The sequence below is a fragment of the Typopeltis vanoorti genome, chromosome 2 (genome assembly GCF_054136105.1).
Source record: "Typopeltis vanoorti isolate ZY-2024b chromosome 2, IOZ_Tvanoo_1.0, whole genome shotgun sequence".
Lineage (NCBI taxonomy): Eukaryota > Metazoa > Arthropoda > Arachnida > Uropygi > Thelyphonidae > Typopeltis > Typopeltis vanoorti.
In genome coordinates this window covers 31,964,542-31,988,801 of record NC_143550.1, presented here as the reverse complement: position 1 = coordinate 31,988,801, position 24,260 = coordinate 31,964,542, and the positions used below count along the sequence as shown (strand labels likewise).

The 24,260-nt window shown below is 36.1% G+C and overlaps 1 protein-coding gene across 1 annotated transcript in view; it reads left to right on the top strand.

Moving 5' to 3' along the window:
* Window positions 1-24,260, top strand: part of LOC150108907 (muscle calcium channel subunit alpha-1-like) — a 1,617,925-nt gene that overhangs the window by 787,355 nt on the left and 806,310 nt on the right. Inside the window, exon 22 of the mRNA XM_090414483.1 lies at window positions 16,137-16,266. Coding sequence (XP_090270609.1) covers window positions 16,137-16,266 — 130 coding nt within the window. The remainder of the gene's footprint in view (window positions 1-16,136; window positions 16,267-24,260) is intronic.

Sequence of the window (24,260 nt, the reverse complement as noted above, 5' to 3'; positions counted from 1 at the left end):
GGAGGCAGCACAAGATGCTAATAATCAGTTGCATAAAGAATAAAGAGCTATCTAGGAAGGTGACGTGATTGGGTTTTGAGAGAGAGAGAGAGAGAGAGCTTTTGCTATGTGGCAGTAGAAGAAAGAATGATTGGTAGGAAGTAATTTTGCCTCTTTATAAGGTTTTGATAAAACCACACCTGGATTACTGTGTGCAGATTTGGTCTCCTGGGTTCCAAGGGGATAAAGAAGCTGTGGAAAGGGTGCAAAGAAGAGTTACAAAGATTATATCTGGATTATGGGATTTAGATTATGATGACATATTGTGACTATGTGGATTGCAGACCTTGGTTAACAGGAGAAAGAGGAGTGATATGATAGAGGTCTATAAACTTTTGAATGGGTGTTCTAGCATTTCAAATGATGAAATTTTTCATTATATGGAAGGCAGGGAGAGAACACGGGAGGCATCCATGGAAGTTAAGATTGTTCTCAGTCAAAAAAGGGGTAAGAGCTAGGTTTTTCTCCCAGAGAGCAGTGAGAGGGTGGAATAATTTGCCCTTAGGGGTAGTGAGTGCATCTAGTGTAAATGAATTTAAGGGAAGGTATGATATCTGGGTTGGGTAATTTACAGCGTCCCTCGATGAGTCTTTGACTCCCTGGAGGTCTCAGATGATGATGATAATAATAATAATAACTACTTCGAAGGACCTAGACACTGTATTCAGTGAGCATTTCATCAAGGTATTTCTCCCTCGTGAGAAGCTCGAGTGCAGAGGAAATGGAAAATTTGGACTGCTGGTGAGAGTGAGCAAGAGTTATAATAGGAGTTAAGTAAACTTCATGCCAACAAGGCAATTAGGACTTGTTGATGTATCACCTTTGTGTCTTAACAGAATATGCCAGGGAGTTAATGGGAATATTGTCATGCCTGTTTAAGATAAGTTATGCAATAGAAAACTCTGGAAGAGTGAAAGAGAGTAATTTTTCCAACTCCACAAATGTTGTGATTGAGATGCTCGATAGGTTGGTCAGTGGTCAGGTCTTTAATAAACCCATGCAGTCGATGGTCAGCATGGGTTTATTAAAGGGAAATTATGTTTTACTAGTTTGCTTATGTACTATAACAGCATGATGATGAATGCAATGGACAAGTGAGATGAATATGCTATGAGTATACCTAGATTTTGCAAAGGCTTATGATAGATTGTACTCAAAAACTTGATAACTAAATTGGAACAGATGAGATTAGATACTAGATTAGTGAGTTGGATAGGTGATTGGCTCATATAGGTATCAGTTACTAGTGGTGCTGCAGGGTTTGTTTTGAGATCAATAGGTTGGTGAGATATATCATTAATTGATATATAATTAATTACATCTCACCAACTAATATAATTAGTTGGTGAGATATGTAATTAATATACAAGTTAAAGCACAATCATTGTGCTTTAACTTGTATATTAATTACATTTGGACCTGTTTAATTGAAGATATATAACTGCTTACAGATTCTGGAAAACTGGGGAAAATGATGAATCAAGCAGATGTCACCCAGGAGGACTTGAATAGATGGTATGGGTGAGCAAGTGATTGGAACTATCAGTTGAATTTTGCAAAGTGTACAATTCTTAAATTTTGGTATACAAGTATAGAATGCAAAGTATACACTTGCAGTGACCTTTAAACTTCAGGGCCACACAGGGACCTGAAGTTTACAGTTCACATTACACAAATTGTGAAGTCATATTGGATTACACTAATGATGCAGAGGACTTGACATGTAGAAGAAAACAGGTTATGGTTCCCTTTGTATAAGTCTTTAACAGGCTGCATATGGACTACAGTACACAGATCTGGTACTTGGTTTTTATTGGAATGAAGATATATGAGAATATATTTGGGGTTTGATGAGCTTTGTGTAGCTGTGAGTGGACCTCTTACAACGAATCTTTTAAATCCAGAGAGGTCTGGTGTTAATAAAAATAATAGTGTTGCACATGCCACCACTATGTTCTAGACAACAATGACAGCCATGATGGCTTTGTTTAGAGAATTCATCTTAAGAGGGTTTTGTAAGATGTAATTGTGGGCATCTGAGATGCACTTATTGCTGAGGACCGATGGTTTGTTGTTTGAAAGCAAAAATGATGAAAGAGTATTGGACGTGTTTGGAAGGTAAGTGTGTGTGAAACAAGTGAGTGAAAAGTCAGAAACATTTCAACAGTGACTGATAGAGTGTGTTTCATGTTTAAAGCAAGAGAATGAAAAAAAGAACTGATAATAGGTGCAAAAATGTTAGTGTCACAGAGTGTTGATGGGAATGAGGTAGTAAGCAGAAGTGAATAATAAGACAAAAGTTTTAATGGAAAGATCAAGCAAATCAAGTGGCTGTAATAAGAGAGAGACAATGTGCTTATGCTGAGTCTTTCACAAGATAAATTATAAGCTGGTGCGATTAGAGAAACATCTAATGAGTGGCACAAGAGAGAAGAGAAAGGAAGGAAAAGGTAGAGTTAAGAGAAAGAAAAATATGATAAAACAAGACAGGGAATGTGAAGAATAAGTAGAGAATATTATGATGATTCCATGATAAGAGGTATATTTGATGAGAGCATAACAAAGTGGTGTTTTTCCATGTGCAAAGATGAAGGATGTTAGGAATGCTATTAGAATGAGATTAAGAAAAACAGCTAACTGTTTTGGAAGGTATGAGTGATTTGAAAGATGACAGATATAGGTTGAGTGAAGATATGTAAGGGTTACAGGACGAAGCAAAAAAGAAGAGGAAAGAGTTAAGATTCTCCTTGTAACACTTACATAACCTCACCCTTACATATATATTATAGTGAGAAGAAGAAGTGCAATGCTTGCAAGTGAGTCATCATTGGATGTGTAGCAGAAATGGAGTACCATTTGTAAATGTATACAGTGATGTATAGCTTGCACTTCAATGGATTTAAAGTCAGATATCCAAGGAATGTTATTCGTTGAGAAATTGCAAGTGCAAAATCAGAGAAACTAGAATGACTGTAAGGAACTGCAGGTGATAATGTGTGCAGGCACACTTCAGGCAAGTGAATGTGAAAGTGAAAATTATAAAAAAAAACTGCCAAATGTAATTATTCAGGCCTCAAATTTGAATGGGATTGTTAGTACAAATTGCAAGGATAGTTGTAGGCATAAGAGTATATTAGAGTTCATGCACACAAATGACAGAAGCAGCAGGAATAAGGGTCTGGAGTATTTTGTATCTGTTAGATCTACTTTACCAAAAGTTATTGGCATTACCAGAAGAAGATTGTATTAACAGAGGATGACCTAGGAACATGATGTAAGGGATTTTCTATTTTCATGGAGGACATACAGAACAGAATGGAAGAAAAATCTGTTTGGTGATCATAGCAGAAATATTGCAACCGTCAAAGTATGAGTTCAGTAGAAAAGCAGTGACATATGAGGAAGTGTGTTCTAGGTTATCTGGCTTGAGATAGAGGCAAATAGGACAAAATATGGCCATTGCTGCTGTAGTTCATGAGATATAAAGGAAGATGTGGAGAACATAATCACAAATAAGCTTAATGAGTGCAGGAAAGATAACCTTGTCTTATCTGTTATGAATAACTTCAGATTTGAGAGCATGTTTCTCCTATTAATCTATAGACCATAGATTAGTAGGAGAAACAGTCATAGGAGAAATTGGAAGAAAAGAATTATGCATCTAGTAAGAGATAATTACCTGAAGCTTTAATGGAGAGAACTCTAGCATTGAGAGAACTGGATTTAGTAATGATATCAAAGGATTTGTCCATAACCACAGGCACCACTCTGTCTCCAGTTGCCGAGAGTGATCAAGTGATCTTTGCCTGGAAAGTTGCTAAACATGTGCCATTTTCAATTTAGACAGGGATATTTGTGGAAACTATGCGTAACTAGTGATTAAAACAAACTCAAGGAAGTAACTTTGACCAATGTCATAGCACATTTCTAAATGTCATGGGATTTTTGATGGAAGTAGCATCAGACTATGCATCTAAATCAGATAGATAACTCAGTTGAGAATTAAAACGATGAGTAACATCATTAAGCAAGAACTACAAAAATAAATAAATAAAGAGCAGCATAATACACATGCACAAAAGTTGACCAGTGTACTGAGAAATGTAAAATCAGGAAACAGGGCAAATATAGAGACAACTAACTTGAAATTTATAGCCAAGTTGTTTCCATAATTTTCCCTTATGAATGCTGGTCGCTGTGAGAGAAAGAAAGACAGGTATAATGAATGTTGATGATAGGGTAGGTGATAGAGGCAAGATGAGCAGTTAAATTATTGTGATTATTTGCATGGTTGTATTATCAGTGTGGAAATACTGTTGTTGACAGAGATTGATGCAAGAATATAGGCAGATAACCTGGAGGTTAGGACACTACAAAATCTCATTGTGAATACTACTACCATATGATTAGCTGGAATAATATCAGTCCATCTGTTATGGAATAGAATCTAGTGAATTGCCAATCCAGTGAATTGGCAGTACCTCTGACCACCTGATTTAGTTAAGTTTAAACTCTTTCAGGATTTGAAGGAAGCAGAATTATGACAAAATGATTTTCTTTTATCTCAGTGTTAACTGAGGTATTGGAAAAGTTGAATAAAGGCAAAATTCATGAATCAGTTCTTTGTGAAGGGTGTGTCTTACCTTAAGCAGGTGACTAGTGGTGAAATGCAAGGTCTGTGTTAGGACCACTACTATTTAATTTGTACATAAATGATATAGTAAATAATCTGAAGGGATATAGTCAGATTTTTGCTTATGATGCAAAACTAGGTAGAGTAATATTTAATCAGGGTGGAAGGTTAAATAAGGTAAGTGTGAGATGGATGCATAAAGAGATTAAGCATACGATACAGAGAAAAAGAGCATTGTGGAGGCAGCATAGGAGAAGTGGAAATAACCAATTCCATGAGGTCTACAAAAACCAGGCAAGGAGGGTGACTTGGTTGGTGAGAGTAGCTAAAGAGAGGTATGAACAGCAGTTAGCTAATGAAGCCAAAAAGAATCCTAGGGAGTTCTTTCGATATGTAGCCAACAAAAGAAAGAATGATTATGGAAGGATGACATTGATAGGAGAAAATGGTATAAAAACAGCTGTTGTGGAATGTGTGGTGGAGATACTTAATGAGCAGTTCATAAAGATCTTTCAGTCTTGTAAATGTGATTTCATGGAGCGATTGAGAGCAGTTGATGATGGGAGGAGAGACTGACAGTAAGTGAGCAAGAGGTGTATGGGGAGTTGAGTAAACTAGATGTTAATAAAGCTGTGGGACTTGATAATATATCACCGCGTATTCTGAAGGAATGTGCCAGAGAGTTGACACTTGCCTTGACATATTTTTTTAATACGAGTCTTGCACTCAGTCAAGTTCCTAAGGAGTGGAAAGAGGGCAAGATTGTGCCACTTCATAAAGGAGGTGAATCGAACTCAAGCATCAAACTATAGGCCTATCTGTGTGTCAGGTGTTGTGGTTAAGTTGTTGGAGAAGCTTGTGAGAACTTGGATCCAGAGTTGGATTGACAACAATGGTATTATCTTTAATGGACAGCATAGATTTGCTAAAGAGAGGTCATGTTTTAGTAAACTACTTACTTATTACAATAAAGTGACCGCTTCCTTGAACAGAGGAGAATGACTCACAGTAATATACTTAGATTTCGCAAAGGCTTTTTATAGAGTACCCTATGATAAATTGATAGTCAAACTAGAGCAGATGGGGTTGAATATTAGATTAGTGCATTGGATTGGAGACTGGCTATCTGATAGAGGTATCAACAAGTTCTGTATGGGGGGGGAGCGATATCCAGGAAAAGGAAAGTCACTAGTGGAGTTCCTCAGGGGTCTGTTTTAGGGGCATTACTGTTTAACTTGTATATTAATGATATTGGTGAAGATTTGGATGGAGATATTCAGTTGTTTGCAGATGATGCAAAGTTGGGACGAACCATGAAGTGTAATGAAGATGTTGTGGCCTTACAGGAAGACTTGAATAGATTGAGTGATTGGGCACGGAAATGGGGATATGAGTTCAATGCTGCAAAATGTAAGGTTTTAAAATTTGGAAAACAAAGATCAGATGCAGAATTTATGCTTGGTGAGGATATATTGTTGGAGGTAGAGGAAATAAGAGATCTGGGGGGTGATAGTGGATAAGGATCTAAAATTTAGGGGACACATAGCCAGAATTGTGAAGACAACATGTAGGCTTCTGGGAATGATGCAGAGGACACTGACTAGTAGAAGTAGGTAGATTCTTGTTCCATTATGAATTAGTAGGATCAATTCAATTCAAAGTCTATATGAATTAGTAGGATCAATTCAAAATTAGTTAGCAGTCTTCTCATTCATTCTGGCCGAGGTATTTTATTTTCCACTTGGGATTCCCGCGAGATTCGAATTTTTGTGAACAGTGCAGGAAAAAGAATTTCAGGCAAATACAACAGTTAGGTTAACAAATAAAGCATTTAATATAGGTCATATAACACTTACATAAATTTTACTTCTAATTTTAAACATTCGAAATAAGTCAAACATTAAGTCAAGTCAATTACATTAGCACAATCTTCCAAGTCTTCAGATGCATCTTTTTAGCTTCTGGATTATAAAGTTTTTACACTTAAATGAATATAATAGAACATCCAATCTAATTAGTTTTCACACATTTTTCAGTCATGCTATAAGTTCAAAATATTACAGGATCTAATAGCTGAAAATAATCTTTCATACAATTCCTATCTCCAACTCTCAATCACGAAGGGTTTCCACAGTTAAAGTTAACAATTCACTATGATAGACCTTACCGGGAATGGTTCCTAGAACATCTATTATGTTGTGAGCAAACTTCTGAAATTCACTTATCACACTTAAAGAATAAAAACACATTTACAAAAACTTATCCGCAGTTATACTTAAAGCACTATCAATTACGCTTCAGAATTCTTGACATCAATTAGGGCACTTCAACTATCGTTATTACCACTCATAAATTAATTAAAACACTGTGAGGTTCTCTTTAGGGCAAATCGGAAATAAACTGCAATACTAGATCAGCTGGGTTTATTCAGAATTCTTCCTTGAATGTTCAGCTTTTTACTTTATCTGATTGTAGCTTTAAACTTCCTTCTATTACTACTGCTGATTTCAATTTCAGCTAACTATAAAATTCGTTATGTTCTTGCTCACTTATAAAAATTATCCACTTAACTCCTACCCTAAGAACCTTTTATTTACTTCTACTTCTCTAGTTTATCCCCTTGCTACTTTTTACTTCCAAAATTCCGTTCCGACTCCACTACTACGTATATATTTTTCTTCTTCTTCTTTTGCCCACGCTCCCTTCACTCGCGCTCGTTTATTTCACGCGTCTCTGTGACAACCGATAAACGTAAACATTCTCGCGAATGTTACATTAGGCTATACAACTACATTCAGTTATTACATAACGTTAAACTTTCACAAAAAAGAATAAATAGAATATTTGCATTTCAATAAGTGCGTAGTTAAATTACAAATACAAGTTCTTATAATATTGACATAACAATAATTAAAATAACTTAATAATATTTAATACAGAATCTATTTACCATTAACACATTTCTTTGATTAAATAATTAAATAATTGATATAATTAAGGTAGTTATATGATATCAAATTACATTTACGTTATTTACAATAAATAATATTTACAACGCGGCCTCTGTGATGGAAAATCATGTTGGATTCTGAATCAAATAACATTTATTCTATTTTCTACATAATTAGAATCCAACAGTAGGTAGATTCTTGTTCCATTGTATAAGGCTTTGATTAGGCCACACATGGACTATTGTGCCCAGATTTGGTCACCTGGTTTTCAGAAGGATGAAGAGATGTTGGAAAGGGGTCCAAAGCCAACTGACTAAGGTAGTTTCTGACCTCTGGAATGTCGAGTATGAGAAAAGATTAAGAAGATGTAATTTGCAAACGTATGGTGGACAGGAGGAATAGAGGAGATATGATAGAGACCTACAAGTTGGTAAGGGGTAGGATCAATGCTGGAGAAGTTCTACAGAAAATAGTTGGTGATCGGGGGAGAACCAGAGGTCATCCCTGGAAACTATATAAAGAGGGTGTGAGTAGAGGAGTGAGAGGCAGGTTTTTTCGTGCAGAGTTGTGAATGATTGGAATGCCTTGCTTGAGAGTGTGGTGTCTGCAAGGAGTTTGAATGTGTTCAAGGCATGGTATGATGATCTATCACACCGTGATAAAGGGACCTCCCAGATGACTCTTTGACTCCATGAGGTCTTGGGGTAATAATAATAATAATAATAACAAGAAAGAGCATATCTTAAAACCCTCTAACCCCCATGTTTCATCAAATTGTAATAATTTGATCTTTTTCTTTTAGGATATTTAAGAAGAATTGTTTTAATATAATTTTTGCTCTAGGTGTTTATCAGAACTTTTCAGCCCCCCCCACTCATAAATAAGTTGTCAATATGAGCAAAATGTAATGCATCAGTTTAATGCGCAGAAATGTAAACTAATGCATTTTCAGATAAATTAATTACGAACTCTATAACACATTGATGAAACAGCACTCCAGGAAATAGATGAAACTAAGGATTTGGGGGATGGTAGATACAGGGTTGAAGTTTAGAGGGCCTATTGCTAAGATTTCAAGGTAGCACATAGGACTACTTGGCTATTGAAGAAAAGACTAACAAGTTGAGACAAGGAATTTGTTATTCCTCTTTATAAGGTTTTGATACATCCACTATCTGGATTACTGTGCTTGGGTCTGGTCACTTGATTTCTTGGGGATGAGAAAGTAATAAAGAGGAACCAGAGACAAATGACCAAGATGGTGAGTGCTGTGTTGAATTCTTCTTATGATGATAAATAGAGAGTTTATGAGTTGGTTAATAGAAACATTATTATTCTTATTATCCTAAGACCCCATGGAGTCAATGACTCATCTAAGAGGTCCTTTCTCATACACACAGCTCATCATACTACATCTTAAACATGTTCACATTCTCTGCAGACACCACACTCTCAGGTAAGGCATTCCAATCATTCCAGTCTGCATGCAAAACTTGCTCCTTGCTCCCTTGTTCATACTCTTCTTATACAGCTTCCAGGGAGGACCTCTTGTTATCCTCTGATCTCTCACCATTTTATGAAAAACCTCTTCAACATTAATCCTGTAACAACCCCTTACAAACTTGTATGTCTGTATCATATCACTCCTTTTCCTCCTATACACGAGACTGTGTAAATTGCATCTTCTCAACCTTTTCTCGTATTCAACATTCCAGAGATCAGAAACTGTGTTAGTCAGTCCTCTGGACCCTTTACAACATCTCTTCATCCTTTTATAAACAAGGTCACCTTGTTTATGAAAGGTGTGACCTAATCAGAGCCTTATACAATGGAACAAGGTCCTCCTTACTTATACAAGTCAGTGTCCTCCGTATCATTCTCAGAATCTTTGTTTGTCCTCACTGTTTTGGCAATGTGTTTTCCAAAAAATTTAGATCCTCATCCACCATCACCCCTGCAAGATCTCTTATTTCCTCCACCTTCAACAATATATCCCCACCAAGGCATAAATTCTACATCCCATCTTTGTTTCCCAAATTTTAAAACCTTATATTTTTCAAGATTGAACTGCATCCCCTCTTCCATTCCCATTCACTCATTTTTTTTCAAGTCTTCTTGTAAGGCCAATTTTGCATCAACTGCAAAAAACTGAATATCCCCATCCAAATCTTTCCAAATATCATTAACATACACATACAGGTGAAACTACAATAGCCTTAAAACAGAGGCACACCACTAGTGACATTACTTTTCCAAGATATTGCTCCCCATACACAACCTGCTAATACCTATCTAATAGCAGTCTCCAATCCAGTGCATTACTTTAATATCCAACGCCATCCACTCTAGTTTAACTATCATCTTATCATGTGGTCATCTATCAAATGGCTTTGCAAAATCTAAGTATACTACTGTGTATCTATCTCCTTTGTCCAATGAAGCTGTTGCCTTATTGTAATAAGCAAGTAAATTACAAAAACATGACCTCCCTTTAATAAATCCATGCTGTCTATCAAAGATAATACCATTGTTGTCAACCCAATTCTGGATCCTGGTTCTCACCAATATCTTTAACACTTTAACCAGAACAACTGCCACACAGATAGGCCTATAATTTAATGCTTGAGTTCTGTCACCTCCCTTATAAAGCTGCACAATCTTACCTTCCTTGTACTCCTTTGGAACGTGACCCAGTGCAAGACTCATATTAAACAAATATGTCAAGGCAGATGCCAACTCCCTGGCACATTCCTTGAAAATATGTGGTGATATGTTATCAAGTCCCACAGCCTTAATAACATGAAGTTTTCTCAATTCCCCATATACCTCTTGCTCAGTTACAGTCAGTCTTTCCTCCTCATCTTCAGCTCTGAAATTCTCCACGATGTCACATTCACAGAATGAATGACCTTTATGAACTGCTCGTTAAATATGTCAACTATATCTTCTGCAACAGTTGTTCTTATATCATTTTCTCCATCAATGTCATCCTTTCATAATGATTCATTTTTTGCTAAATATCGAAACTACTCCCTAGGATTCTTTTTGGCCATTAGCTAGCTGCTGCTCATACTTCACTTTTGTTACCATTACCAACCCTTCTTGTCTGTGTTTTGTATTCGTCATGGAAATGATTATTACCACTCCTCTTATGTTGCCTCCATAATGCCTTTTTCCTCTGTATCGCATGCTTATTGTCTTCATTCATCCATTTCACACCTATCTTAAGTTAATTTAAGTTACTTAAAGGGTTTTATAGGATTAATGCAGGGGAAGTGTTTCAGCCCTTAGCTAAAGGGGTCAGAAAAGAGGGTCATTCCTGAAAGTTGAGTAAGGGTGTAGTTAGTAGGGGGGGGGGGTGTTAGGACTAGATTTTTTTGCTTGGAGAGCAGTAAATAAATGGAATGGGTTGCCAGAGTCAGTTATGAGTACTTTGTCTGTTAATGGGTTGAAGGAGAGTCAAACAGGAGAATCAAACTATCCACACAGCATCTATGATAGATGATGTGTGGATAGTTTGATTCTCCTGCAATGCATCATCAGACTCCATAGAAGTGTGTATTATTATTATTATTATTATTATTATTATTATTATTATTATTATTATTATTATACCAGGTGTCTCTCTTGAGTCAGGAGACTCATTGTGAGAAACCTCATATTGACATGCTAGCCATTATTCACACAATACCTATCATACCTCTCCTTAAATTTATTCACAGACAAAGCACTCACAACCACCTCTGTCAATGCAATTTACCCCATTCATCTCCCTCAAAGCAAAATATCTAGTCCTAAACACCTTCATCAATCACACTTGCACAATATCCAAGGGTGAACCTTTGTTCTCACCCCTCCTGCACTGTATATCAGTGCCTGTCCTCTAAATCCCATTTAATAATTTATATGCTTCTATCATATCTCCTTTCTTATGCCTATCAGCTAGATTTTGGAGCCCACAGACCTTCAGTGTATTCTCGTAGGAAGCATTCCACAGTCCTGCCACAATCTTTGTCACTCATCTCTGGATCCTCTTCACCACTTCCTCACCAAAGAATCCATACAATCAGATGTGTGCACATTAATACAAATGTGACTTATTATTGCCTCATAAAGTGGAAGACTAGCTTCCCTATCCTCTTCTTCTCAGTGTGTTCTTCAACAGCCATGTAATATGATGTGCTGTTTTGGCCATCTTTGTAATATTCACTGTCCACAATCACTACCAGGTCCCTTGCTTTGTCAACTTCTTGCAGTTACTTCCATCAATATAGTACACAGCATGTGATCTCATCCTCTGAAAGTGCACCACCTTACGCTTAGCTACGTTAAATTGGAAGCCATTTAACTTTGCCAATACTGCCAACATATTGAATCATACTGCAAGATCTCTACATCACTTTCGTTGACTATGGCTCTCTTTCCAGTTTTGTATCATCAGCAAACTCATGGATATTTCCTGTCAAATTATTTCCAATATCATTAATTTGGAAATTAAAAAACAGAGGACCAAGCATTGAGCCCTGAGGTACACCACTAGTTCTCTGCCTTTTCCTGGAATCAACTGCTCCATAAACCACTATTTGATATCTGTCCATCAGCCACCCTCTAATTCAAATCACCAGCTCAGATCCATTCCTATTTTCTCCAATTTATGCAGTAGAGTTCAATGTAGTATCCTATCAAATGCCTTTGTAAAGTTCAGTACAATTTATATAATTTAATAATAATCTAGTCCTCTTTCTGATAAATTGATGATTTATTTGGAAATTTCCACAAATCTCATGGAAATGGCTAAAGTTGTAAAATATCTACTTTACCAGTATCAGATGTTTTTGAATTTTTGAATATAGTATTAGCCTTTTTTTCTTTTTTTTAACAAAAAGAAAAAAAAAAAAAGAAAAATTTCTTGGCTATTTTATTAATAAACATTTAATTAAAATTATTATATTTTAATCATTTTAATTGGAGCTGTAGTTGTCTAATTGCAGTATTTATTATGGCATTTAAGAAAGACAAAAGGGCTTTCCTTGAAAATAATTATTTTTAGAACCTAAAAACGTTAAGAAGAAGAAAATAATAAAATTTCCAACTAAGTTTTTATTCATCTGAATAACTGTATCTCTATTTACAAGAGTAGTGATTTTACTCTGGTTTTCTCTGCTATGTTGCTTCATGGCACCAAGCAGTACTGTGCTTGCATCAAAATGATATGCTATTATTATTATTATTATTATTATTATTATTATTATTAACACCGACCTTCACACACAAAGCTCATCAAACTGTGCTTTAAATTCATTCAACATGTCTACATTCACCACACTGTCAGGCAATGCATTTAATTTCCCAACCACTCTCCATACAAATAACCTGATCATCACTCCCTTGTTGACATCCTCCTTATACAGTTTACAGGAATGGTCTCTTGTTCTGCCCCATTCTCCTATTTTATGAAAAAATTCTTTCAGATTAATCCAGTAACGAACACTTACCAACTTATGTCTCCCTTATATCCTTCTTCCCTTTCCATTCCTAAGATGACTTTGCATATTACATTCTCTCAATCTCTCTTCACAAACTGTGTAATGTGAACCCTGAACTTCTGTCGATATGTAACTGTTTTCATCGTTTGCAGCTACATATTTCCAGTTAAACTTCTTCAAGTATCATTACTATATAAGTTAAACTACAGTGGTCTCAAAACAGATCCCTGCAGCACACTCTGGTGACTTTCCTCTATCAAGATACCACAGTCCCACACCAAATTTGCTGATATATATTTTTACAGCCAGTCACCTATCCAACTCACTAATCTAGTATCCAATCCCATCTGTTTCAGTTTAGTTAACAATCTGTTGTGTGGCAGTCTGTCAGAAGCCTTTGCTTGTGATAGGTTGGTGAGAACTAAGATACATCTCCAGATATACAGATTAGCTCATAATTTGTTGCTTGTCTTATTACCTGCTTTGTGAAATGTATCAGTTTTATCTTTGTGGGCCTTATGCTGTTGCAAGACTCTTGTTAAACAGGTATGCCAAGATTCATGCTAACTTCCTTTAGACCTGCAATGATATATCATTAAGACCTATTGCCTTATTGACATCAGGCTTACTTAATTCCTCATATACATCTTCCTTGCTTACTAGTAAGCTATCTTGTTCTACACTCTATATGCTGGAGCTCATCATGATTTTGCTCTCTGGTGAGGATGACACACCTTGATAAATTGCCCATTGAATACCTTGACTATATCCTCAGCAGGGTTTGTGATTTTCATTCATCAACAGCACCTCACAATAATCATTCTTTTTTCTACTTGCCACATATGGAAAAAAATCTCTCTCTAGGATTTTTCCATGAAACCAAATATTACCATTATTCATGTTCTTCTACTTCCACAGAATGTGCTGTGGAGGCAGCACAAGATGTCAAGTAGATTCATTCATCTACTTGACATCTACCTTATTCAGTCTTTTGATCTTTGTAATACATGCTATTAAATATCTCTTTATCAGCCTACACAGCATTTATCTACTTCCTACTTAACTCTTTACTGCATGCTATAGTTTCAAGCTTTCTCTAAACTTTTCATATAATCACTGGCTTCATAGTTCCACATATATCCTTTTTCACAGAAGTCTTCATCTGGCTGGCATAACAATAAAAATATTGTGATTACTAAAACTGATAAGGATAATACTGTTATCATGAATCAAGAGGAGTAACCACCCAGGTGATTACTCTAACCATCTGGAGGAAAATACAACACCCCACTCACAATCGCATCCTCTGATGAAATGATCAAATCTAAGCCTCTCAAACCTCGCATATCTTCCTTTACACTCAAGAAATTAGTTTTCCTTATTCTCAAATGCTATGTCTTTGTTCCATTCTTTATTACCATTATTAAAACAACACAATGGTAGGGATCCCGGATACATTGGAAAAAAATACAGGACACTTATGACTGAGGATGAAAGTTTAGTATGCGCTTCTAAATCTATCACATATGCTAGTCTTACAAATTGATTCTAACTTTCCAAATGTGTTCATGGTAAGGTTTACTATGCACATACTTTACTAAGTATAAGTAAACAAATAGTAAATCAAATTGTTAGGCTGCATATTTTCTTTAAGCCACTTTAAGTTGCCTTCAAATGGTTTTTTTACTTACTATTATAGATACAAAATAGATTGTTAATACAGTAATGCTCTTCTCACCTGACAATATTCTGATTAATCAATCAGTCTTGCTCACTCTTGCAATACTTTTCTGAAGAATGAATAACACTTAATAAAAGCTGTCCCGAAGACTTTTCTGGGGACAACGGGACACATTAGCCAAAAAGGGATGATCCCATATTTTACGGGACGTCTGGGATCCCTACACATAGGGATCATTCTTCCTTGTACACTAACCCAAGTTGCTTATGTCTTTCTTCATCATCACCCCTCCACATTCTTGGCCTACAGCAACATCTGACTAAACAGCTCTTCTTGTCAACCTCTACCTCACACCATTCTACTTCAGAACCATTGACACTATTTCATTCTTGCATCTCCACCTTATGTCAATATAATTCCTCTGCTGTCATCATCAGCACCCCCCCCCTCCTCAAGTCTTGTATTTTTTTATCCTCATAAAAAACATCATACCTTTCACTTCTATTTCTGTTAGTTATCATCCTCATGCAACCATGTTTAACTTATTTCAACAATATTTGAGGGAATAAACTTGACCAGTGAAACAATTTCACCTGCCTTATTTCTTATTTGTTCCTTATTTCTTATTTCTGCCTTATCTCTTGGCTTTCATAAACACAACAGTTTACTTTAGGTCTATAAGTAGTCCTAAAATTTCTGAATGAGGGGGGGGGTTAAATGTAGTGAGTGCATGAGAACACCTACTACTGATTAGAATTGAATACCGTTATTGAATCTGGCAAAAGTGAAAGAAATATTTGGACAGAAATGTATCAAGGGAGGATTTTTTTTTCAGCCAGAAAAAGGATAATATGTTCATAAAAAAAAGGTGAGCAGTTTTCTCAAATTAAAAAAAACTAATAAATAATTAAATAACTAATGTGAGTCTTATCTATCTAGATTTTAATTTTTATTTATTTAAAGAATATTAGATTGTATGTTGGGACTCAACAAACTTTATTCTTAGTGACTGTGTATTCAGAGTAACGTTTTTAAAGCTGTATAATAGTTCTTTATTACTAACTCTGTGAAATTGTAGTCTCAGAAAAAATAAAACTTCTGTTTTGAACTTGTTTGACTGGTAGCAAAAGATTTTTAATGAGCTCTATGAAAATTTATTCCCTACACTAATTCTTCTTATTGTTCCTATTTATCCATAAAAAATGATCAGCATTATAAGTTTCAACAGTTGAGCATCCTATATTCCTCTTATAATCATGACTATTGTAATAATAACATTTTATTCAGCAAGAAAAATTGTATAAGAACTCTACTGATTTCTGCTAAATTGTATTCCATTTTTGTAGGTTCCGTGCATTTTGTCACCATCTTGTAAATCATACTTACTTTGCCAATGTCATTTTAGCTTGTATTCTCATTAGCAGTGCCATGTTAGCTGCTGAAGATCCTCTAAATGTAAATTCTGAAAGAAACAAGGTATTGTTACCAACAACTTCATTTTTAATTTTTAATTTTATTGATTATCTTTTGAAAATTTTGAAAGGTAATCATAAAACTGTTTACATTGCAGTGTTAAATCTTAGTTTAAGATATTCTATCTTCTATTCATATTCTGTTTTTATATGTTGCAAGTGAGAAATATTCCTAAAAAAAAACTTTGAGAAGCAGAGCTGGTCTTGACTTATATCGAGAGTCCATTAAAATAAAGAAAGGGATCCTTTCTTTGCATTTGTAAATCCCTATTTGAAATTTGAGATATTTTTTAAATAGCCAAAAAAGAACAAAATTACTTTAAGATGATAAAAAATAACTTGCTCTTAAAAAGTAAAAATTTATTAACATTTGCTAGCCATATTTAAATATAATAGAGCAAGTACTGTATCTAGAATCAAAAATATATGATACTGATGATAATTCATTGTTCACTAGAGCATTCTTGTGAATCTGAAATAAAAAGACACTCTGTATATTAGAATACTACCTCAGACTTCATTAGTTAGATAAGGCTAAAATGGCCTCACCTACTTCTTATAAGAATAAAAGCCATTCACAATTATTATTATTATTGTATTATATTAGAATGCTAAATGAAACAATCAGTGACAGCACAGTGGTAAAAAAACACTGACCAGGCATGTAATCAGGAATACATATCCATACTTGAAGTAAAAAAAGCCATCAAAACGCTGAAATGTGAAAGCAGCAGGAGTAGATGATATTCAACCAGAAATTATTATTATTATTATTTGACACATCCAGGGAGTCCAAGGACTCATCAAGGGAGGGTACCTGCTCTACAACTCTGTCTCCACCATTCATTCACCAACTGACTGCAACTACATCAACGCCATTTACCGCTGACCATCACTGGTATTTCCACAAACATCCATACCCACGGTGGGATTTGAACCCGCAGCCTTTTGGCTGGAGAGCAGATATGCTACCCACACGGCCAACCATGCCGGCATGCTCAAGTATGGAGGTATAAAAGTCTCACAGTGGCTGCACTGCAGAGTTCAGAAGGCCTGGACAGAGGGACAAATTTTAGATGATTGGAGTAGAGCTCTCATAGTGTCCATATATAAAAAGGGAAATAAAACTGAATGTGAGAATTACAGAGGTATTTCTCTACTGAGTGTTGCTATTGTTTTGTATTGCAATAAATATTGCAAGTATTGCTTGATATAATGCCCCATTGACACCATATAACTGTAGCGTATTGAATATCTTCTCTCTCTTGGCACCTTGTCATATGCCTTTTCCAAATCGACAAAATTTAAATACTGATCTTTGTTACATTCCCATGATTGGTGAAGATCTGATCCTGACAGCCTCTATTTGACCTGAATCCAGCTTGTTCTTCACCAAGCTTTTCTTCCACAATTCTTCTCAACCGTTTTCTCAAGTATACTTGCACATATCTTACCAGGAACACTCAATAGGGATATACCTCTGTAATTCTCACATTCAGTTTTATTTCCCTTTTTATATATAGGTACTATGAGAGCTGTACTCCAATCATTGGGAATTTGTCCCTCTGTCCAGGCATTCTGAAATATGCAGTGCAGTGCAGCCATTGTAAGACTTTTATACCACCATACTTCAGCATTTCTGGTCGAATATCATGTACTCCTGCTGCCTTTCCACATTTCAAACCTTTGATGGCTTTTCTACTTCAAGTATGGATATGTATTCCTGACTGCATGCCTGGTCAGTGCTTTTTATCACTGTGCTGTCATCACAGCTTGTTTCATTTAGCAAATTTTCAAAGTAATTACTCCATACTTCAAGGTTATCTTTTTCTCCCGTTTTCATTTCAACTTTATCATCTCTAACTCCGTTTTTAAACACTCTTTCCTCCATTCCTAAGCTTCTTCAACAACCTCCAGAATATTTTACCACCTTCTTGATATTTATTTTCTATGTTCTTGCCAAAGTCCTTCCATGACTTTTGTTTAGCTAGTTTTACACTGTTTAGCTTTCTTACATTTGTCTCTGTATTCTCTAAGAGCACAAGCTGATTTATATGCCAGGAAAACTTTTGATATGCTTTCTTCTTTTTGTTCACTGTCTCTTTAACTTCCTGTGTCCACCATGGAGTTCTAATTTTTCTATCCTTGCAGACAACCTCACCACATGCCTCTCTAGCTGAATCAATCAGGGTTTTCTTCAAGGCTTGCCACTGAATCTCCAAGGTTTGGTTCCTGTTCTGAAACTCTTTCATTTTTCCTTCAATAATCTTTGTGTATTTTAGTCTACAGTTCACATCTGAGAGCTGCTCAACTTTTATTCGCTTTAAAACTTTCTTACATGTTATTCTTTTCAATATGAAATTCAATTTTATCCTGCTCAAGACTAAATAGTGATCACTTCCAATTTCAAATCCTCTGTACATTCTGGTGTCCTGCACTAGGGAGAAAACATCACTATCAACAATAACATAGTCAATGAGACTTTTCTTATTCCTTGCCTCTTCTCTCCATGTGAATTTGTGCACATTTTTATGTTGGAACACGGTGTTAGTAATAACTAGTCCATGTCCTGAGCAGAAATCCAACAGATATTTGCCATTATTATTAGCTTTGCTCTTTTCTCCAAATTTTCCCAAAACATTTTTGTATGTCTGATAATTACTTCCTACTCTGCTATTTAGATCCCCAACAAGGACCAACTTTTCCTTTTTCATTGTGTCAGTAACTTTCTCTAGAGCCTCAAGCAATTCCTTCACTTCTACCTTAGTAGAACCTTCTGTGGGACCATGGGCACAAATAAGGCTCATTGTCCAGTTCCCCATTCTGATATTTGCCCAAATCACTCTTCTTAGCACTGCCTGCCATTCAAGAAGATGAGCCTCGTATTTTGTGTTGAATACTATGGCTACTCCTTCTTTTCCTTGATTGTCATTGCCTGAATATAACATTTTGTATTTATTGCCCAGAAAGATCTCACCAGTTTTTCTCTTTTTTGTTTCAGTCACCCCTATTATGTCGATCTTGTACTTATCTAATTCCTCTGCTAGCTCCATTTCTTTGCCATTCAGGCTTCTTATGTTGATAGTATCGATCTGTAACTATGGTGATGTTGAGTTGGGATGTGTTTTCAGATTTGTTTCAGTTGCTGAATTTTCGCTGTTCGCCCTGGTTCCCTGGCAAAAACAACGGGGGCCTCGTTTAACCGGGCAACACCCCAGCCGGCATGAAATTTTGTCATGTTGTACCATCATTTTGTATTTTGGTTTAACCAACAGGAATACAATTCGGTTGGCTAAATCCCAAATTTCCAGCCCATCCTCATTTGTTCAGTATCCAGGTAGATAACCAACAGGGTGCACCACGAGAAGGTGAGGATTGGACATTAGGTCAGAAGCCCTGGTCGGTTCTCTGCATTCCTTTAAAGGCTATGTGGAGGTCTCCTCTCAGTTATACAGCTTTGACCCTTAAGCACCCCATGGTAGAAAGTCAATTGAATAAATTTATATGGAATAAGAGAGAAATTAGTCAAAACACTAAATTAGCTATATACAAGGCAGTGTTCAAACCAATTTTAACTTATGGATCTGAGAGCTTGGTCAGAAGTAAAACACTTGATCTAGTCTTTGGTCAGATGGCATCAATGGCAGTATCATATCAAAAACGAGGATATTAGGGAAGTACTTGACATTGTCGGCATCCAGGAATGCATTAGCAGAGCTAATCTCAGGTGGTATGGTCAATTAAACAGAATGGGAGAGGAAAGATTAGTAAAACAAGTGTTCTCTACCAGGTTGGCAGGAAAAAGAACTAGAGGAAGATCAAATATAGGTGGATTGATACAGTAAAAAGTGTCTTAGAAGTTAGAAATATAAGATCTGGTAATCCTTTCTTTTAGGCTTACATGGTGATCAGAATACATTTTGGAAAATTATGGAGACAACTACCATGTTTCAGTAAAACTTTAGTTTAATATAAACCAAAATCAACACTCGACGTTTCGACCTTCATATCAAGGTCATCTTTTCGAGCATATACACTGTATACAGAGAAACAAGCTGCACTACAGTATGCATGGTTTGCTAAAGTTACTGACCAACCGTTATACCAATTATTGGCCTGACCTCTGGTGAAAAAAAAAAAAAAAAAAAACCTTCACTAAATCAATGCTAGAGTCCTATTATTTTTATTATCTATTGGTTACAAAATTACATTGGGCTGGAGAACAACATGTTTATATATTTATATATATTAAAAACATAATTATACATATAAATTTCAACCAATTGGGATGGAATAGTTTCCAATACTAGCTGAAGTTTGCTTAAAGTCCTAAAGTATGCCTACTAAGTATTAAGTAGGCTGAATATGTGCCATCCAGATTCTTGGAATTTTCATGCTGCCATTATTGTTGATATTATGGTAGTTAATCAGAATTTTGCAGGCATCTTTAAATTTTCTTTCATACCAGGTTTTTGTATGGTGTAAAGAGTGGGTACTTTTCCAATCTATTTGGTGTAAGGTGTTGAGATCATGATCTAAGAAGCCTGCTTTACCAAACTTGTTATATTTAATGTCTTTTGTGTTCTTTTTTCCTTATAGGGTTTGTACATCCAGTTTCACCAATATAAGGTAAGTTACAGGTGTAGTAGATGCAGTAAACTCCAGGATATGCCAGTGGGAGGAGAGGATCCTTAGAGGAGTTGAATATGTTTTTTAATTTTGTAGGTTGTTTAAAGGTGGCATAGAGAATAATGGTGTAGGATTCTGTTGATTTTTTCTGATAACCCTTTAATGTATGGGATGGCTATGGTTTTACTGTAATCTAAATTATTTTTTGATGAAGTTTTATGAAGGACTTTATTAATAGTATTATGGTTATAGCCATTATTTATAAATGTGTTGCTAATAATTTTTAATTCTTGTTTAAGAGCTTGCTGATCAGAGCAAATTGTTGTAGCTCTGTTTTTAAGGGTATTAATGACTCTATATTTTTGTGATGGGTGGTGGTATGATTTAGCATGTATTTGTCAGTTTGCTGTAGACCATGAAGGATAGATTGCCTGAAGCAAGACTTGTGACCAGTGTATCCAGTAACGGGAGTAAGTTCTGATTTTCAATTCAATAGTAAATTGTATGCGTTCATGTTGTTCGTTCAGGTGGATAAGAAATGTGTCTAATGTTTGTTGCCCATGTCCCCAGATAACGAAAACATCGGCAATGTATCTAAGCCACACTGTAGGTTTTAGAGTGAAGGAATCAAGAGCACTTTGCTCAAAGGCTTCCATATAAAAGTTAGCAATTGTGGCAGGATAGTGTTGAGCCCATGGCCATACCTTCTTTTTGTACGTAAAATTTATTTTGCCATACAAAGTAACCAGAACATAGTACGTGGACAAACAGGGCCGTAATGTCGGGTGGAAATTTGCTCTGTGGGAGAAGAATTGTGTCATTGATTGGGATATTTGTGAAGATCTGATAATGTTGAAGTCTTGAGAGGTAACAGATTGATTTGGAGGAAAATTGTAGATAGAAGTTAGTAATAATGTAAATTTTTGATATTACTATTTACTATTATTACCCCAAGACCTCATAGAGTCAAAGACTCATCTGGGAGGTCCTTTTATCACACACACAACTCATCATACCGTGTCTTAAACATGTTCAAACTCCTTGCAGACACCACACTCTCAGGCAAGGCATTCCAATCATTCACAACTCTGCACGAAAAAACCTGCCTCTCACTCCCCTACTCACACCCTCTTTATACAGTTTCCAGGGATGACCTCTGGTTCTCCCCCTATCTCCCACTACTTTATGTAGAACTTCTCCAGCATTAATCATATAACAGCCCCTTACCAACTAGTAGGTCCACCAGACTCTGCAAATTACATATTTTCCATCTTTCCTCATACTCAACATTCCAGAGGTCAGAAACTATCTTAGTCAGTCGCCTTTGGACCCCTTTCCAACATCTCTTCATCATTCTGAAAACCAGGCGACCAAATCTGGGCACAATAGTCCATCTGTGGCCTAATCAAAGCCTTATACAATGGAACAAGAATCTCCCTGCTTCTACACTTCAGTGTCCTCCGCATGATTCCCAGAAGCCTTTGTGTTGTCTTCACAGTTTTGGCTATGTGTCCCTTAAATTTCAGATCCTTATCCACTATCACCCCCAGATCTCTTATTTCTTCCACCTCCAACAATATATCCTCACCAAGTATAAATTCTGCATCCCATCTTTGTTTTCCAAATTTTAAAACCTTACATTTTGCAACATTGAACTCACATCCCCATTTCCATGCCCATTCACTCAATTTAGTCAAGTCTTCTTGTAAGTCCACAACATCTTCACTACTCTTAATGGTTCACCCTAATTTTGCATCATCTGCAAACAGCTGAATATATCCATCCAAATCTTCACCAATATCATTAATATACAAGTTGAACAATAATGGCCCTAAAACAGACCCCTGAGGAACTCCACTAGTGACTTTCCTTTTTATGGATATTACTCCCCCATACACAACTTGTTGATACCTATCAGATAGCCAGTCTCCAATCCAATGCACGAGTCTAATATCCAACCCCATCTGCTCTAGTTTGACTGTCAACTTATCATGAGGTACTCTATCAAAAGCCTTTGCAAAATCCAAGTATATTACTGTGTATCCTTCTCCTCTGTCCAAGGAAGCAGTCTTTATTTTATTAAGTAAGTGGATTACTAAAACATGACCTCCCTTTAGCAAATTCATGCTGTCCATCAAAGATAATACCATTGTTGTCAATCCAATTCTGGATCCTAGTTCTCACAAGCTTCTCCAACAACTTAACCACAACACCTGACACACAGATAGGCCTATAGTTTGATGCTTGAGTTCGATCACCTCCTTTATGAAGTGGCACAATCTTGCCCTCCTTCCACTCTTTAGGGACTTGACCAAGTGCAAGACTCGTATTAAAAAAATATGTCAAGGCAGGTGTCAACTCTCTGGCACATTCCTTCAGAATACGCGGTGATATATTATCAAGTCCCACAGCCTTATTTACATCTAGTTTACTCAACTCCCCAAACACCTCTTGCTCACTTACAGTCAATCTCTCCTCCCCATCATCAACTGCTCTTAATCTCTCCATGAAGTCACATTCACAAGATTGAAAGATCTTTATGAACTGCTCATTAAGTATCTCCACCACACATTCTGCAACAGCTGTCTTTATACCATTTTCTCCAATCAATGTCATCCTTCCATAATCATTCTTTCTTTTGCTGGCTCCATATTGAAAGAACTCCTTAGGATTCTTTTTGGCATAATGTGCTAACCGCTCTTCATACCTCTTTTCAGCTACCCTCACCCTCCTTGCCTGGTCTTTGTAAACCCCATGGAATTGGTTATTTTCACTTCTCTTGTGCTGCCTCCACAATGCCCTTTTTCTTGTATCGCATGCTTAATCTCTTTATTCATCCATCTCACACCTACCTTATTTAGCCTTCTCACCCTTGGATTACAATATGTGCTATCATATCCTGTACATCCCTTAAGGGTACATGTCAGGAATTTGATGTTGATGATGATGTTATATTAAAATGCTAACAGTTAAAAATTTTAGAAGTATAAAGAAATTCATCAATTTTTTTTAGTACAGACTGTATCTGATCCCAACTTCTGAGTCAATATATAATAATTGAACCATTACATGAAACAAGAATGGTAATAGAAACATCACAAACTGCATTCTTTTTACTTCTGATGCCAGCAGTGTGATGCTATTAGTGAAGTAAGGAGCATTTTAACACAGCCAATGAGATGGAGAGGCTCAGAGGTGTAATAATATCAAGTTGTGCCTTATCAGTAGCAGTGTTAAAAGTCACCTGATCCCAAAATTCTGAAATATTTAAATCATCATTGCAGTTCAAATTAAGGTGATTGTGAAGGGCTTCATAGCATTCCTTGAAAAGTCTCTCAAATTTGAAAGAGTTCTTCTGGATGAGACTTC